General features: G+C 35.9%; 1 protein-coding gene across 2 annotated transcripts in view; it reads right to left on the bottom strand.

Annotated features, from left to right (window-relative positions):
- The window catches only part of LOC107222872 (breast cancer anti-estrogen resistance protein 1), a 131,861-nt gene that overhangs the window by 30,869 nt on the left and 80,881 nt on the right, over positions 1 to 20,111 (bottom strand). For both annotated transcript variants that reach the window (XM_046730455.1, XM_015662397.2), the window contains one exon: positions 11,886 to 12,009. In XM_046730455.1, the coding sequence (XP_046586411.1) occupies positions 11,886 to 12,009 (124 nt within the window). The remainder of the gene's footprint in view (positions 1 to 11,885; positions 12,010 to 20,111) is intronic.

Here is a 20,111-nt window from a genome sequence, read left to right as displayed (position 1 = left end):
TTAAGTCTATAACACATTGGTCCCTATGAAGATGGTGATGTGTCTTCAAGTGAAATAATAAGTAACTAGGCAACGGATCAATATAATGGGGAAGGGGCTTTATAACGCACAGGATACAATGGATTGGAACAAGGTGAAGTTTTGAGTTTCATGATTTACTGAGAAGATAGAGTTTCAATAGCGTTAATTTTGTGTTGAATTGGCTACCTTAACGCAATAGACGTCTAACGTAGAAATTCGATAGCTCACTAAATACGAATTACATTGATTGACACGCAGGTTGTGAAAGATTAATTTACACTCACTCACTCATCATCGATGTGCATTGATGTCATATCGATGGTGATCTCGAGAAACTATCAAAACCAAGTTTGTGGACCCCTAGTACTTAAAAATAAATAAAATTTATATCTCCATACCTCCTTGACGAACGGAATTGCTACGAAAAAATTGATCTGCATAGCCTGCGAGTCCACGGAACGAAAGGACTTGAGTTGAACGACAACTGGCAAGAATTGTAATCGCAAATCGGGAAGCTGATAGGTTTGAAATCAGTTCTGCTATATATTAAGCTCATGTATTCTAAATGCTTCCAAAGCACCTTATATGCAAGAACATTTCACGGCACACATTAGAGTGGAAGCTCTTAATAAAAATTTACTCTGTGACTTAGAAACTACCAAAATAATAATTCCCAAAGATTCTTGATATCTACATCTACGATAAATATTGAAATCGTGCAAGGAGTGTCGATTTCACTTCAGTGAAAGTTCTTGGTATTCAAAACCTAGATAGAACGTTTTGATTTTTGGGGTATCACTCATTTCGAAGCAAATTCCTGTACAAACCATACTGACACGAGGTCTTTGTAACGCTTTGAGTTTCGGTTTTGTTTCATTACTTCTACGTACTCTGTTACGCCCATCCTTATGATGAGAAAATAGATGACAAAAAAAAAGAGTATTACACCGGGTCTTTTAGTGGAGGCCACGAGGACTTAAAATTATAGGTAACTCACGATCAGTGTACAAGTCCTCTTTGACTTTTACTGGAGAGTGGAGAAATTTTCTCGTTAAAGTGTGCGAGAAGCGGGTTTACGAATCTGACTAGGAAAATTTTTAAATCGTAGCTTATATAAAAGTGTACGTCCCTAAATCCGTAATTGCTGACCTACATCGCTGATAATATTTATTACGATTAATGACGAATAAACAAAATCCCGTCATTCGCATCAAACATGGACGATTGGAACGATCGACTTGTTGAATATTCACCGTTTCTACGATTTCCGAATTTATTTCACTTCCAACAAGGAGTTAGGGACGAATGAAAAGACACACGTAATCCCGGAAAACCTATAACATCAGTTAGCATTTTGTAAATACGGCACACTTTAACGAGGAAACTTTCAGGTGACAGGAGCCCGTTCATTGATGGCCACTTTCCTTTTACCTAAATTTTCTGACACAACACGGTACTAAGTGATTTTATTGGCCAATTCCGTTAGATCCGACCAATCAAATCACTTAGTGCCGAGTCTGAGTTCAACGTTGAAGATTTAGAAGCGCTGTAGTACTTATGACGTCGCGAAATATAATATATGGTAAGCCAGTTCGGGGGCCCCTTGAACATCTTCTCACTCGGAGTTATAAGTCGAAGAATACATCGAACCATGAATGTTGCTAAAATAATTTTCGTGTAATGGAAAATTTTTCAACTCATTAAATAGTACACGAACGAAAAGGCAGCGTATTCGAATAACTTTTTTGGATGTGAAACTTTCTGCTTACTCATCGGTGAGTACGGGTCGAGGAGGTACACGTGTATCTTGAGTGATTGAAAAATTATTTATGATAGTACAATCTCACGCCGATATTCGATGCTGTCTTCTATGTAGAACGATCATAATCCAGTAAAATTTCATGATTGTGTCAAATGACAAGACGAGCAGTGCATCCCATTAATTATCCAAAATTAATTAAAAATTCAAACTCATTAATTACGTGATATACATATCCACGCTAAAATTCGGCTTTAGTCTGATTATGTTATCACCAATATCATACTAAAGTGATCATATTTTGTAAACCTGCATATTTTTCCAATCTCATGTGAATGCGGTTTAACACTAAGTCGGAAACTACAGTGCGAAAAAACTGTTGGTTGAATTTGTCACACTCCCTTTGTAAACGAGCCGTTTGTATGAGAAGTACGAATTCACATGTAGCTAGGGAGCTGGGTGCCATTTTGGTAAATGATTTGTTCGTCTTTCATATCGATAGGGATGAAAGTTCAGATCAATACAAATCGATTTGGTCCAGTTAATTAAGGTCCTACGTCCCTGCGTTTTTGAGTTACAGCGCTTCAACAATGTAAAAAAAAGAGTACTAAGTCATGTTTTCGTGTCTGCCTCTTGGACTGATGGTCAGAATCGTCCTCAAAACATTGAAAATCGAGAAGCAGACATGAAGGGCCCTGCATTATCACGGGACGTAGTTGTAAAAATGTAAAAAAAAAAAGCTCTACTAAATCATTTGTTCGTCGTTCTAGTTGCGTCCATTCCATTCAATAGGACTACCCGAATACAAAAAAAAGGTGGCAGACATTTTGGTCACTGATTTTGAGGTGTACCATTTTTTGAAGTTCACGCAGAATCAAGGGAAAGTGGGTATTACGGTTATTTATTGTTGGTATTAATAGTTTTAGTATTATTATATATATTATATTGTTCAGTCTTTTTTATTGGATGCAATAAAAAAAAAAAACAAAAAAAAAAACAGTTTATTACAACGCCAGAAGACGCAAATAAATTGAAGGATGTATGTCATGGATCGTCCCAGCCAAAAATTGTATACGATCAGACTTTTCGTACTTTGTTACTTAATAAAAATCTGAAAAAATTCAACAACATTCGGCATGCTATGAACAACAATCATCAATAATAATATTGCCCAAAAGTTATTAACAAATTGTTTAAACTAATAATTATTTAACAATTTATTATATATGTATAGGTATATACCTACACATATATCTATGTACAGGTAATAAATTTAGGGTGTTTCAAGAAAAGACGAATTTATTTATTTTTTTTCTTATGGTGTCCAAAAATTGATAGTATACCTAAAAACAAAAATTTTGGCGCCAATATGAGCTCTTAATATCAATAGTAAGGTTTGCCTATATCCATTTGTTTATTTTCCATTTAAATAATACGGGAAAATTTTTTTTTTTTATTTTTGAATTTTTATTACTTTGGAACGGTTCATCGTAACAACAATCTGAAAAAAGAGATTTGTAGGAAATTTCACGCTCTACAAAAAACGTTTGAAGATCAAAGTTCCTCAGATCAACCGTTTCAAAGATATCAGCGATCAAAAATAACACTAATCAAAAATTTCAAATATTTTCCAATAAAACTACAAAAAAATATCATATGCCATATTTATATTATTTTTTATGTAAAATTACTTTAATTCTGTTAATCTGAGACTGCAAACTTTTTTTTTTTGCCAATTACTTCAATACTTAACTCACAAAAAGCACAAATACATAAATATAAAGGTTAATAATATCACATAAATGATTTTAATTCTGTGGCCCTTCACATTGTTTTTAATCGAAAAATTCAGGTCTGCCGAGCGAACATTTCATATACACGTTTTTAAATCATAAAAAAAAACTTAAAAAATTTACTACTACGAAAGTCAGAGGTCTGGATGTCTGCCTCTGGATTTTGATCGTTTCAGGATGATTCTGACCATCAGTCCAAGAGGCAGACACGAACAAATAATTTAGTACACCCTTTTTTTTAATTTTCTAAGCGCTGTCAATTGCCAACGCAGGCCTGTCATGGTGGCGAACGCGGTCCTTAATGTTTCTTATGGTACAAAATTTGATATTAATAATGTCTGCCAGACGGACAAATAATTTAGAAATTTTGGCACCCAGCTCCCTAGCTAATAGTGCTACGACTGTCCAATCTTCTGTCCTCTCACTTTCCCGTCGCATAACAATTAGGGACTGAAAAATAAAAATTCAACCCACGAAGCACGCTGTCTGCATTATACATATTTTCTAAAGGCCAGCTAGAAATATGTACATATTAGACGGTTAGATTAATTGATGAATTAAATTTTCGAAGCCTGTCTGATTTAATCAAACTTTCTCTTGAGTAAGATGGACCTCATAAATTTTTTACACGCGATGTGAAAAAATTGAGAGAGTTTTTTCAAAATTGTTTGTTTTGTTGTTTTTGTTCGTCCATCATATTGGATTCGCCATTTCAAATTTTCGAATTTCGACTTCAGATTGATAATCAGCGACCCCAAAAGCCCGTCCACGCAAAATTTGAAGTGAATCGCATGTAAGGAAAAATGTATGCATGAAAGGGTTAATAGTTAATAATCATTTCTGTCAATTATATATTTGCTTTCCGTCCGTTCACATCATACGCCATCGGTTGCACAGCTAATGAATTCTTTACGAAATTAAGTCATGTACCACACTACCACGTTATTATAGCTATAGACCGGTAAACCCGTATTTTCATCTCTGTTCAAGTTTTGTACAGGTCAAGCGATTATTTATATAATTTTGTATACTTATAAAAATCTCTTATACCTACAATCGACCAAATATAGCTGGATCGACCTGCGCTGTTATTTCTATCTCTGTGTAACTTCTGCCAGAGATAGGAGAGATCTGTGCTTCTGCATAAAACAATCACCTCTCAATTCTATCTTTATACTCATATAATTTTGGATCAATAATCTGGGCTGAAAATGGAGAAGTCGAATATTCTTGCCCGAACTGAGCACTACAAATATAGCAAATTATTATGCGTCGGCTCTCCGTTCACCCATTGCATTGAAATTGGGTTTAAACGATAGCTTTTTTTTCTATACTTTCTATAAAATCGTGTACTTGGTGTGAGACTGAACTGAATCCCTCGATGCCGTTACATTTCGGTACTAGGATACTAATTTTTTCCCACCTGAAAGGAGCAAATCTGATGATCTCTGCATAATGCATGGCCGTGGATTTCAGTATGCAGCGATCACCAGATCGCCAAGTTCTGAAGGCGAAAAAAGTTTCCAGCTCCCGAAACTTCGAGGTGAATATTTTAAGAAGCAATAAGCCTAGACCTACAAATCCCAAGGAGTGGGTGGTAGGACGAAAAGGGGAAAGAAGTAGGGTTACACGGAAAAAAAAATTCAGCTCGTGGAACTAAATATTAGATAGTTACTTGTAAACAGTTCGTCGAACTAAACGTTCTGTTATTGGAAGAGCACTGCATGGTTCGTATAACTGACTGTTAGTCAGCTGTCATAGCTGTACGTTGTTCAGCTCTCTCAGCTAAACAGCTTCGTTCGAAGAGCTAGACCAGAATTTTTCGGCTCCGCTCACAGCGCTTATTATTAAATAGTACAATTATATTGCTATTAGTATTATTTTTCATCATTATTATCATTATTTATTCAGTGTCATTTACATATTTGAATGGACTATTTAAACAATTATCTATCAACTGTATTTAAATCATACTCATGAAATTTGAAGGTTATGAAATATGTCAACGCACCAGAGCACAGCGCAACTTACAGCTCTTAGAGCAAAACCATTCAGCTGTGAGAGCTGAACAACTTGCAGCTATCAGAGCTGACTAATATATAGTTGCTGTAACTACAAGATAGACCGTAGAGTGCGTATAGTTACTGGAGCTGTAGAATACAGCTCGCCGAACAGAATTTTTTTTCCGTGTAGCCCTTTTTCTTCCGTCACTCCTGAATTCCCAAAAATAGCAATCACGTTACATCATTGCTGTAAAATTCATGGTTGAAACTTGGATGTTAACAGATATAGTGATATATCTACTAACTTGTATGACCAACAGAGATTTCCATAACGAGATTACGTTTCAAAGATAGATCAACATTATACATGAACAGTTTTCGGTTTTTTATTTTTTTTTTTTAAAGAAATATCATCCTTGTTTTCAGCCTAAAGTTTCAGAAGTCCAACCTTGGATTTGTTATCAGTGACCCAAAAATCTTCCAGCTACTAATTTCTACCAAAATCCGAATCTTTTGAGATTTTTTTTCTACCGTATCGGATTCGCCATTTTGGATTTCGCAAGTCTAACTTTAGATTCGTGATCAGCGACCCCAAAAACTTTACGGTACCAATTTTCATTAGAATCTGTTCATCCAATCTCAAGATATCAACATTTTAATTTTCTTCTTAGAATTTTGTCGTTTAAATGATTCAAGAATTACTGAACCGATCACAACCAAAATCATTGAAATCCGGTAACTCATTCTCGAGTAGTCGTTGCACAAAAAAATTGAATACACACGTTTATCAAGATCTGTGGTCGCCGATCGCGCCAAGTTGAGAATATTATCACATATTTTTCCCCTCTCACGATGAAATTCGATAACCGATCGATGCACGAAGAGCCAAAATATATCAGTTGTAATATTCCCAGCATCGTCGAAATCGTCAGTTCGGTCAAGAATTTCATTCACCTTCAGACCGTTCTTTTTCAGACTACAATATATGACATACGCTTGAAGTGTATATGTATAGGTAGACATACTAGGTTAAAATAGATCCACCCCCAAAAGTTTACGGAGACAGCACAAGAGAACGCGTGCCGATCGCTCGCGCTCGGTCGATAATAACGAACGTGGCAGTACGGTATACGATTTAATTTCGTGAGCAATTTGTCCGCTGCGTGACACGTGATGCGAATGAACGGACAGAAAGAATATCAGAGCCAGTGTGGAAAAGTTTTTGAATACAAGCCATAAATCGGTGATGATTATTTACATCGATTTGTTAAATATAAAAATATTGCGGCATAAAAATGGCACCGAGTATTGCTGTACTTTCTTGAATAACGGTGCGTCGACTTTTAGTTTATAAGAGCCAAGTTGTTAGAATTATCTACGTAACGAATAAGAAAGCATTCGAATGTGCTCTAGAACATACGTTTAAAAATGTATGAAGTATATTTCGACGAAGGAAGAGTCGCCTGTCAGATAATTATCAAAAAATTATTTTACCGATAAGCCCAACCGTCTGAGGATTATTTATACGAGACGTAAGATTAGAGAGTATCAATATATGAATTACTATTATCTTTCCATAAAACTATCTGATAACGTAAGTGGCGTTGTTCTAAACAGTCTCCCTTCCCAGATACACTTAAAATTGGGCTAACTCCTAAACATCCAACACCGTAACTCCTATAATAATTAAATGTATATCCATCTATCTCGTGTATTTCCTGAATAATCCAATATTATTTCACCATCACGTATACTTGTCTGGGTTGCCTCGCCGCTTTATTGCCTACGTTCTGTTACCTAGCCTAAGACATTTGGACAACCCATGGTTAATTCTTAGCGCCCTCAGAAGAACTGTACTGCTCTCCGCATTTCACGTTTCCACTTCGTTGTTCATTATTATTACTCGTGACAATTGGTACCCAACATCAACTTGATAAGATAAGATTCGTACGTGGCCGGAGTGCGACACACAGTACTATACAACATTTATGCGTACAGTTCTCTTAGAATTTGAAACCGACGAACACTTGGAAAATGTAAATAATACTGCGGAAGAGTATCAGTGAGAAAGTGCCGAGTAATGAGTGCAGCAAAGTGTTATGCACCGCGACTCATGTCAGCGGCACATCTGTCTTTCAACCGGATTCTCTACTTCGTCGTAATTCTAGTAATAAAAAGATCAGGGACAGAGATCAGTTTATATCATCGCGTACTCCGCTATTGCTCAAGTTATGAGGTAAAATAAAAGTAAAAACATATCACTCATACTGAATACGATATTGATTGTTTCAATGTTTCACTTGACTTCCAAGAAAGCTTACAAACACACGTTAATCAATGGTCAACAAAATGCACAAAGAAAAAAACAAAAATAGTGCATTTGAATAATGCATAGCAATAGAATTATGAACATTTATTGTAAATTTAAAAAAATTACTGTTGTTCCATTTTGTGACTTCAGCTGGAGTGATGTCCATAACTGCAGATGTGGATTTAAATATTCTTATAACTTTTTGCATAAAAATTTTACACATCAATTTAATAGAAGAAAAAAGATGTGAACGTAAAATGAATTCCAAAGTGGAGGTTCACGATATCGGCAAAACTTTTAAGAAAATTAATATGCTGGCTTGAACGTAATTAAAAGTGTGATCAAAATCGATAGCGTGTCTAGTCAGCGCTGTATAATTATCATCATGTTCATGAATATTTCGTTTATGTTCAATTATTCTCGTACGTAACTTCCTATTTGTTTGACCTATGTATGACACGTTGCATTGAGGCGTTGAAAAATTTTATCAAAATCACTGTCGTTGGAGTAGCGAAACATGTCGACTGCAATTACTTGCATCGTTGATGCAAATAACAGTGAACTGCAGGTGAATTAATGCGAGATGCGTTTTCTGCTGATAAGCATGGATGCGGCGTAAATCTCATTACATACGTCACAGAATGGGGCCAGACTAAGAACCTCCTACTGGGGTGCGTTTCAAACCGATTAAACATCAACAAATGAAATGATTTTTTTTTTACTTTGTTATTTAACGAACGCAAAAGCTACTAAGCTAATTATATTCAAAATCTAACTAGTTCTACGTAAAATTCCTATCAAACCAAATGCATATTGAAAACCCTGTAATTAGTTTAAACGTGTGAGAAATAGCTGATGTTACTGTTAAGTAGCCCGTAAGATTAGAAGTACAGTACATTGAATCTGACAGCGTCAATCACTTTTTAGAAAAAGAGGTTCATTATAAGTGTCGACGCAACGAAGATTCGGCAGATCGTTAATATTATGTGAATAACGAATTACCCCTCGTAATAATATTATTACCGATTTATTTTTTTGACATCGTCTTGTAGAGCAAATAAAAATAATGATTGAAAATGTTGTATCGAGAGTGTGAGAAAATTGTGAAAGTTTTAGTTATAAACAAAATCGATTTTTGCGTGACAAAATTTTTGTAATTTTTCAAATAGCAAGGCTTGGAGAGAGAAAAATACGAGAAAGAATCTTGTAGAATCCAAATTTTTCTATAATTGAAGGGTCCTGAAAAAAAAACCACTTTGGTCCATTTTTCATTGAAAACGAGTTAGCGATACCATTGTTTAGAGAGTACATTCGGAAAATACAACTGTTAAATGAAAAACCAGCATCTGTCCAGGAAAATCCTGCCAAAAACGAATTGCTTCCGGAAATACTCTTACGAGAAAGCAAACATTCATTTACATTTTTCTTTAAATAACTATAGCCATTTTTTCAGCGTTGCTCGTTGGGGCGGAGAGTCTCAGCGATACTGAAATATAGCTGTATTTGATGAGGATGAATCTAGTAAAGTTACTGTGACGATTCATATTTAGGAAAAATCGCAAATTCGCATCCTTGTGACTTTCCGAAATTTAGTAAACCATTATAAATAGAATATACACTGATCTCGAAAGGCCAATACCCTGAAAATCATCATAAAATTGCCGAATAATGATTTTTTAACCCTTTGTTGCCACGCTTCTATAGAATGACGTACTTGCCACACAAGGGTGCTATACAATATTTTTTTTTCGAACGCATTAAGTTTACTTTAAAGGATCATGTAGATAATATAGTCAAGAATTAAATTAGGTGCACCAAAAAAAAAAAAGAAAAAAATGCAAAGGAAATTGAAAGAAAAAAAGTTTGATAATTTTTCTAATTTCATATAATTGAGGGAAAAAAAGCCAGGGGTGGTCTATACCCCAGGTGGCAAGTAAGGGTTGACGTTACTTGTTTCAGTCTCAACTTATTCGAACGTTTTAGATATTTCTTTTTTCAAAAATATTCCAACCTTCAATATCAGCAACTCAGATTTTGATTAAACATGGCATGCCGAATATCTTATCTCCATTCATATTTTTATCCATTGAAAAATTATCGTGATTTCAGCCTCAAAATATCGCTCACTTCACAGGCCTATTATACGTAGGTGTAATGTATATAACCTAACCTAACCTAACCAAACCTAACCTAACCTAATTAAGTGAATATTAGTTTAGGAAATAATATTCTACGGGAACAATGCAAACTGCGCGGCAGGAGCTCAAGGGAATTGACATTAAACCTGAATGCCAGTCACAATCCTCGTGACATATTTGCCTCCGGAGGTATTCAAATTTAGAGGACGCAGGCACGCGCGTTCGTCAAACGTCAGGCCATTAATCCACGTACAATAACGAGTCACTACTTAGGATCCAGATGGCTGTGCCGTTTTTATTCTCGGCTCATTGTTCTCTTCGATTTTGTGTTCTCACAAATAGTACGCTGATAGGTGGTATTATTAAAGGTTTCATTTGTTCGAATTGCATGCCTCCAGGTAACCATTCAACAAATTGATACTAAATCTCGAAGAAAACTTTTATTGTCCGTGAAATTATTGTATAATTACTCAAGACTAATCACCTATTATTCTTCGGTTACACTAACTCCGCGTAGTATGTTTTCAAGTAAACGTTTAGCCTCTTTGACGTTGATGGTGTCACAATTTGACAGACATTTCTCTCAATTACTCACGTTAATCCCATTAAACCCGGGGCAATCCGTTTGCGAGTGAATCAAAGTCAAGATTTGTCGTATCTCACAATCAGTGGAGAAAGTTTTTTTCTTCACATTAAGCCGAAACGCGGTATTTTATAACTTTTGTAGGTTTAGGATTAGGTTTTTCAACTCTCTCGAACTCCAAGTGACTTTATACGTTATGAATTACTCGCAAAGTGATTTATTCTTGAAGTTTTTCAACCATTTCTCAAGTAATTAATCGTGTATTATCAACCTACGGATTGATCCGATTACTGTAACTGAAAAATGTTTACTGCTTTAGCTATCTCTGAATACGTATTCCGAAAATTGATACAGTGCACGAATAAATTAAACAAGTTTCAAATTGCAGAGAGGAATATCAAGACCTAAAATTGTTCCACATCCTTATGACCAGACATATGTATACAGATAAGGGGAAATTAGAGCATATAATATGTTGGACCACCATGTAAAATTGGACTGTTGTATAAGAAGTATATTTCTTGTCCTATACTTTAAGGTCATGTAGCACACCTACCCTTACCGACCGAGCAAACCCGCCCTTTTCATCCTACATTACATCAATAAATGGAACGGGTTCAAATTTCGACGGTGCATCACTCTTTTGTAGCAGAATTCAGGAGCCAACCAGGAATGTTCGACCGTGTTCTTTCTGGAATGGCGGAAACTATTTCAACTGCGCACTTTTTGGCCTTCGAAATGCGGGATAACGTGGAAATAGTAACACATGTGAAGAAACCACAAATTTTTTCAACGATTTTCGGGATACGAGTCACTTTCTTGAATTCCGCCATCAAAGAACGATACACCGTTGAAATTTGAACCCTTCCCGATCGTTTGTTTATTTAATACATGAAGAAAAAGGGTAAGTTTTCTCGGTCGATAAAGGTGGGAGTACATTATGACCTTAATACAGAGTGGTCCAATTTACCTGGTAGTCCAGCATACCCTTCTTCCTCTTGTATTTAAGACTCCCGATATCGTTAAGTTCAATAAAATTGTAAATGGTTCTTCACTTGTTAACGCAAATTAATGTCCTAATCAGCGTTTTCTCTTCAAATCAAATTATATTTCTCTAAATAACAAAATAGATCAATTGATACAACACGATGAATTGATCAATCGATTAATCGAACAAAGGATTAATCAAATATACCAATTAATCGATTAATCGCACATTCCTAAATTGAATATATTTGTTCTCTTCTTGTATAAAAAGGCCAGTACAGTACACGTACCGATGTGAAGATGATCGTTAATTGGATTGAGCGGTGAATCGTGGCGCGACGAAGGTGCTGGGCTGCCCCTGCTTGCCGGAAGATCGTAGAGGTAGACGTCACCGCATTTCTGGGGTGTAACCACCTGAAAAATAGAAAAGAGTCACCTCCGCTTGAGTTAAACGTCTGATTACTGAAGCACGAACAGTTGAATTATTCGGGGCTAGGTAGTCACACAATTGATATACAGTCAGAAGTCAACCCTCATTGTGTTAATGTATTCTTTTTGCGGTACCTCCGTCAAGAACTCGACTACTTGGTGGTTTTTGGCCCGAGTCAGCGTGGAAAATAGGATTTGTGGCATGTACACATATAGCGACTTGCCACGAAAATAACTGTTCTCACGTCCGGTTCGTTCTTTTCCATATTTCAATAAGCCGAAAGGCCCGAGCTTAAGGAAATCTGCAAGGGATGTAGTAAGAAAACAAAGAAGACAAAGGACTCAGATTGTTTCCTCTTTCATCTCAACATTGACGTCGGGGATTTGGCGCTGATGAATTTTTACAGAATCGAGCAGAGGGGTAAAAAAAAATCAGAAGAACCGAAAATCAGAATGGCCAGAATTCCGAATTTATTAAACTCGAATGACAACTATTGCAGAATAGTTACTGTCTGAAATTTTAAGTCCCAAATGGTGCCCAATAAGAAGCTGCGGTTTACTAAAAATGTGTTTGGTTTCTGCTTTCCTGCTCAACTGCTTTCCGAATCAATTACTTCAGAAAACGTTATTTTAATAATTCAGTCAATATTCCAGAAAACAAATCTGTAGAATTGTTCAAATTCTCAAACGTCCAAATAATATAAAAATTTAAATTTGAACTCATCATCTGGAAGTTGTAGAAAACAGACGTCCAGAATGTAGAAGAGTCATTACTTAGAATTGTACAATTTAAAAAGATTGGTATTCCTAAAGTAAACGTATCGAGCGCTTATCGTCAGAATTTCACATTTCGAGCCTAACGGTTTAATTTATTTTAAACTGTAAAATGTTTTGGCTTATACATCAAATTCTTTACTGAATACTCAACAAAGAAAAGTAAACACTAAGCAAATGGACAACTTTTAGTTTTGAAAACCGTTGAATCAGGCAGGATTAGTACGTGTTACGAGTGGAACCACTGCTCATGTCGCGGGCAAAAAGCTGAATGACGCATCTTTGAGCTCGTTCATTCATTCAGCTCAGCTTTTCAAATACCGGAATTTTCTACTCAGATTTGTAATCAGCGACCCCAAAGACCCATGATTGCAAGATTTTAAGGGAATCTCACGTAAAAAAAGATGTATGCATGAAAGGATTATATAAGATAAGAGTGTGCGAATCTCGAGTTTCAAACAGATGCATCGGGCGCATATTTTTAGTTGCAATATTTTTGTATCATTGAAAGATGAAATATCACTTCCCATGTCATTAAATTATATTTCTTGGTTTTTAATATGATTTAAATTATTGATTCTTCTGATATATTGCGATTCTTCATTCTGACGATTCTGATATACTTCAATTCTATATTCTGATCCTTCTATGAGATCACTATCCGAAATTCTAGCCGTTCTGATTCTTCACCTTTCGCATTTGTGAATTCTAATGGACCAAAATTCTACATTATTATTCATCTGAATGTATCTTATTTCAGTTTATGAGCGATAGCATTTGCCTCATTCTGCAAATGGCCTTTCGAAATTTTCACCAGTCGTGTATTCTAAATTCCATAACTTTAAAGTTAGGTACTTTTATAATCTATTTGTATTATTTCTGACTCGATGAGATTTCACACTTTGTTCTTTCCATGTTGTGAATTTTCGGTATTTTTATGTTCGGAGTTCTGGCCATTCTGATTTTCGGTTTATCTTATTTTTCATCCCCACCCATCGAGTAGAAAACCGACTGTTTTTAAGTACACGAGGGCATACCCATGAATGATATACGTATAAACGATCTCATGTAAATGCGTCGATTCCACACGAAAGAAGTTTTGTATCCAGTTTAACAATAATGTGTGTTTGCTGATCTGAGGAAAATCTGGGGAACAGTTTCTTCTGTTGAGTTCATAAGACTGTAAGTAATGTTTTATCACCGTAACCAAATAATGATTGATTATTTTCGCCACTGCAAATATGATGACCTTCAAAGATCAGATATCAATATCACATGTAAAGTCAACTTCAAACTTGTGTTATTTCTCTAACAATAAAAACGATAAGAACTGTAATACATTTATTCCCAGGATGCATAAAGTTTTTCATGAGACTCATGGTTTTGTGATCGGTTAACCGTGAAAAATTTGAAAAAAAAACAGAATCCGTTCATGCTGCAGTAATCACGGTGAAAAATTGACTTTGTTCGATTGACGGAAACAAGCGTGGCATAAACTGCAAGCGTCAGTCTTTCCGAAACTGCTTTCTTAATTCTTCATATTTAGCACCCGACAGTAGCTATGCAACATTACAAAAGAAAAAGTCCAATTCACATAATATTTCGGTTTCGTGGGGTTCCAAGTTAATCTTTGGCCAAGCGTCAATCATTGGGGTCATATTGACTCTTCAGAAAAGAAGCTTCCCTGTCATCAATATTGTATTCAAAGGACCCTGCAGAATACTTATGGAAATTGGCTCCTGGTTGAATTGGCTGGATTTTCAGTATGTTGTAGTACATATCCTCCCGGTCAATAGTTCTAATGGACACAAGTCCCAAAAATCAGTATTTTCCAAGATACAAGCTTCGGAACGGGGGGTGTATGGATTTTTTTTTTTTTGATATCTAAAGATACGCAATTTTTACGAATTAAAAAACTTGAAAGGATACTTGAAATCAAATAGAAGTTTGAAATTCGTGACCAATGTGGTTATATATATTAAAAATGATTCGTCGAAGTTGGTCATGGTAGAATATCCTTTTATTAATTGATTAAGTGATCGCGACGTTTCGATCGGCCACGGCCAATCATCTTCAGGCAATACAAGTGACACTTCCTCCTGACATGGCTAGACAACAATACGTTATGCTTGTAGGATTGTCCATAATTATTGCCTGAAGATGATTGGCCGTGGCCGATCGAAACGTCGCGACCACTTAATCAATTAATAAAAGGATGTTCTACCATGACCAACTTCGACGAATCGTTTTTAATAATGAAATCAAATATATCAGTCAAAACTTTACAGCCAATTTTCAGAGCTCCGCACACGCGTGAAAAACAGGACAAGTCGATTATTGCAAGAGTCGGAGAATCGAGTTATTCACGCGAAATCAGACATTGCACAGCGTTTCAGTAAACCAGCGAGTTCACACATGGATTCAACGCATTGATGAAATCAATCACAGCTCCCGGCCTATCTTTGAGAATCAACCTTGCAGTTTTGTGAGTAAATTGTTTGACTTCAAGTCCCCTTGAAGCTTTGTAATTCATAAAAATCCCGAAATCCATAGGTATAAAAAAAGGTGTTTCTGGACACCTTTCTTCCGAAGTCTGCATCTCGGAAACTGTTGATTTTTGGGACTTGCGACCACGAGAATTTTCGATCGGTAGGACACATACTATAATATATCGAAAATCCAAGTAATTCGACCGGGAGCTGATTTCACGCGGGGTCCTTTCCGAAAATAGGAATTCTTGAATAAAAAGTGGTAAAGGTAGATCAAACTTTGGAATATAATACATCCAATTGGCAAGATTCCAATAAAGTTTTTAGTTTCTAAACCGGACTATATCGTTGAATGTCATCGCGCAAATCTGTCTTAAGCGTGACAGTGTGGAATTGCGGAGAGTAGTGGCTGCCATTCCAGAGTCCTGAAAGGACTTTAGGGGTGGCGCAAACTCCGTCCTGGTAGCCATGGAGACCGCCTCTCGTCCCTTTCTCTTCCTCTCTATGTCTCGCGGCGTGTAGGACGCTGTATATATGTGCAGATTGTTCGGTGTGCACCAACACCTACGCAAATCCGTTATCGACCCGCACCTACTACCATCCTGCAGGCAGCGTACGTTGGTATATCTCGTGATAGTATACTATTCAATTGATGCTCGAAAGATTATAAAGCACGACAGGTAGGTATAACCATGGTTTAATTCACGGGGATGGATTCAATGGTCTGCAGACATCAATGCCAGCCATTTTGTGATCCTTCGAACCTTCGGCGTTTCATTGTATTTCAATATTTTTCCATACATATTCCAGTATAGCGCCAGGGCGTGGAGATTAAAAATGAATACCGCGATCGGATTTACTCCAGGAGATGAATCAAAACCGACTTGGAGTACACGGAATTGATTCTAATTCGGAAAGTATGTGAGAAAGATTCGCAGAACTGGCAAAAAAATAAACCGCCTTTTCTATCTTGTCAGTGGGAAAATCGCGATTCCAGCAGTGAGGTTGTAATAATATGGCAATCCTATCCGGCACAAAAAAAATCTTAGACTTACCGTCATACATTTTCTATACAACGATTTGATTGACAAAAATTCAGTTTCAACTTTTCTTCTTTGTTTTCTCGGATCAATCTGTATTTAACTCAATTTTTCAAATTCTTCGGTACTGACTATCAAGTTTATTTGTAAACATGACTAGTTGTATTCGTGTTAAAGTTTGGCTTCGTAACAACTTTACTAACTTTGCAAGAAAAACGGTCAGGGACCCAGGTCAGCTAACTACTTTCCAAAAACTTGATAAAGTCCAAGATCGGTTAAATTCTTAATCAAAAATCATTTCACGTGGAAAAACTATTCGGAGAAAAACATGGTGACCTAAGGATTTTTACATACTTATGGCCAATTTATCCTTTTGATGCCTCATGTCCATAGATGCGGTATACCTCATGGTATAAACGTATGGTTTGGAAAACAGAAAATCGTTCTAGTAGTTATGAACAATTATCCCAACCTTTGGAAAAAAATCACTATTTTGCAAATAGCTTCGGCAGAAAAATTTATTTGTTATACCTGCATGGAAAGATGGACTTTTTACAATGTGGAGGGACCGTGAGTCGCGGATTATCGAACCAGACGAAAGCCGTATCGGAATATACATCACCGTATCGTCGGCTAGGAGGAGGAAGGTGTTGTTTCGGCTTTGATTTGAAAAACGTGGTGTTTCACGGGCGATTTTTTAAATAATTTTTTGTAGGCATTACGCGCGAGAAATATGAATTATTAGTTTAATTGCATGAAAAAATCGATATCAAATAGCCATATATTTTAATTTTTTGTACCGATTAAATTCTTACTATACGATGGAGTCATTGAAATGTTCGTACGTCACATACGATTTAAGATGTTGTAGTAGATTGTAACAAAATACAACTAATCGTCTAAATATAATATAAATAAATTGCAAAACAGTACGCGTGGAGAAATCGAATTTCTGAGCCTATAGAGTATGCATTAAGGTTCATATAGTTCTTTCTTGAATTTGTTTAGCGATGAATAAAAAACTGCACTTCATCTGGATAGAGTAAAAAAATCCGTTAAACATTATGGTGGGAGAATACAGACTATTTATTTCTCACTCTGGAGAGTCGCCAGCTATAATCAGCGACTTTTGACTGATATAATCTATACAGCCGTGATGCGTGAGGCAAAGGTTAACTTGAAACATAGGAAACTTTAGATGTTGCTCAATGGTATGGTGGCTAACAGAGAGAGAAGTAAAGGATGAAGTGCGGAGAGGCCGTTCCAGTCAATTCAGCCAGCGGCTATAACGTCGAGTTCACCGATTTTTCAAAAATCCATCAACCCAAGTGACATACGAGGCTGAAAATAGTAGCCAGAATTAGCAACCGAACGTTCTAATGTTCATTTCAATAAGATAGCGAAGTCCTAAAATCCAAAGTTTGTAAAATACGTTGAATCCCCAATACTTTTATAGAATTATGAGTATAAGACTGGACTTCATTTTTCTATTTCCAAAAACGTTAACACGTTTGGCTGCTAGCTCAGGCTGCAAGTTTGAGCTTCATAAGTGATATAATAATAAAATTACGAAATACGTTAAAGACGTTTCACCACATAGCTTTCCATTGTCATATTCGAATACTTGATTAAAACGTTCAATTACGTATCTCACCCTTGAAATTAACAAAAGAATAAAATTTACGGCGCAAAGTTCGAATATTTTATAATCGTATTGATCAATGTACATAACTTGTAACCTAAATAACTGTACGTTCTATTACAGATCGAATTCGTCTGGAATAAAAATTTCTAAACGACTACACGCATCGTCTGTACGCAAGAACTCGAAACGGATCATCAATAAACGATGCTGATGTCTTTACCGAGTCTTGTTGGACTGACCCATCTAGGGTAAATACAATTTGTTAAAGTGCTCTCGTGCAAACTGAGCCAGTTCCTTAATAACCGTAAATATCGAGGCCTATATTTCGCGTTCTTTACCCGATAAGAAAGGCGCGCCGTTGAGGATGGGCTTGGCTCGCGATATACCCCATTTCGAAGGTTATTATGAGTCAGCTGTTAGCCAGACCTACCTTAGAATTGTTGCCGATGACTATACCTAGGCAACTCTTAGATTGGTATCGGTGATGTTTCAAAACCAGACCTCGGTAAAAATCGCAACCTATTCAGTCATTTGCAGAATCCTTGACAGGAGAACCTGAACTCGAAATTCAGAAATTCAAAATGGCGGATCTAATACGGCGGACGTGAATTCAAAAAGTTATTTAATTTCGATAAAACTTTATGTCACGTGGATTTTGGGCTCACTGATTACGAATCTGACCGCAAAATTCGAAAATTCAAAATCGCGGACAAACAAACACAGCAAGACAAATTTTGAACCGATTCTGTAAAATGTTTTGGTGTGCGTTGAGTTATGGCTTAGCAGAAAATGCTTTTTTTTTCGTGGAATAGTACGAATTTTGACTATTTGTTTGTTGTGTGTGCTATTTTTGCAATTAATAAATAAATAAATTTTATATTTCGTTTTATACTTAGAAACATTCCTGGGACCATTTGGAACCAAAAAAATTGGCAATTGTTACCAAACAAGTAGTTTAATAAATAAAAAGCTGCAAAAAAAGATGAGCGTCCCAGCGTGAATTGAAGGGTTAAGTATCAGTAGAAAATATTGCTTGCGTTATGTTGTTCCATGAAAACGAGACTTTAGAATTGATTTTATGGAATTGTTTATTATTTTATTCACATTACTTTAAAATGCATTCATGGAATCATTGATAATCGTGAAATTACAAATCTTGTTGAGGGATTGCGAAATCGCAGTAATTTACTGGAAATGATCGATTTTTAGTAGGTAATCTCACAAATTATTGATTCATTAGAGTAGGGTAGACCGGGGCTAGTTTGTACACGAGACGAATCATTACGCGTGGGTTATTTTGAAAAAGGAGCATCCGAGAAACTTTGGATCTTAACCGATTAATTTCACCATATCTTTTGTTTCTCTAGAACACAAGCCTTGCTGATAATTTCTATTTTGTGACTTCACAATTTTCGCTTTAATTCCTAACCATAAAAATACACTTTTTCACAGTACTTTGACATTTTTTTCAAACATATTTGTTGATATAAATGTCATTTGTTTGTCAACGGCATAAATAAATTCTACTGTTATAGTGATTTTCTCAAAGAAATAGTCGGATCGGAGCGATTTGATACAATTTTTTGAGTCAAGGCTCTCGGCACTGACTCCTGTCAAATGTTGATTGTTAAAACAGTATTCAACAATAATTATTAGCAGGCAAATCTTGATTTGAAGCTTGAAATAGAAATGTATAAAAATACGATTTTTATTTTTGTAGCTTTTTCTTCAGTTTAAAATATCATGACTCAATACGTATACGTATATCAATGTTTAGTAAATCTCTGATCTTAAATGTTCCAATTTTATCAAATACTCGTACGAAAATTTTTCACTTTTCATTGACGCTTCTTTCACTTTATATCACGAACTGCCTCTGATAACAATCAAGTTGCGGACAACCATGTTTAGTCGATGTGCCAATTTTTCCAGTTATCAGATCATGGCACACAACTGTATCGAATTGTTTTATTAGTTCCTTTTTTTAGTAGCAATTGTAAAGAACATTTTCACGATACGAGTCAAAACTCGAAATAAAGAAAATACCAAGAAGTGAAGATTAACAAATGACTTACGCAAAGTGTCAAAACGATTCACCCCAGAAAATTATTGAAATTAGAACCGTTTGAGATTCATAAT

Source organism: Neodiprion lecontei, chromosome 2, assembly GCF_021901455.1.
Source record: "Neodiprion lecontei isolate iyNeoLeco1 chromosome 2, iyNeoLeco1.1, whole genome shotgun sequence".
NCBI lineage: Eukaryota > Metazoa > Arthropoda > Insecta > Hymenoptera > Diprionidae > Neodiprion > Neodiprion lecontei.
This window is presented reverse-complemented; position numbering and strand designations above follow the sequence as displayed.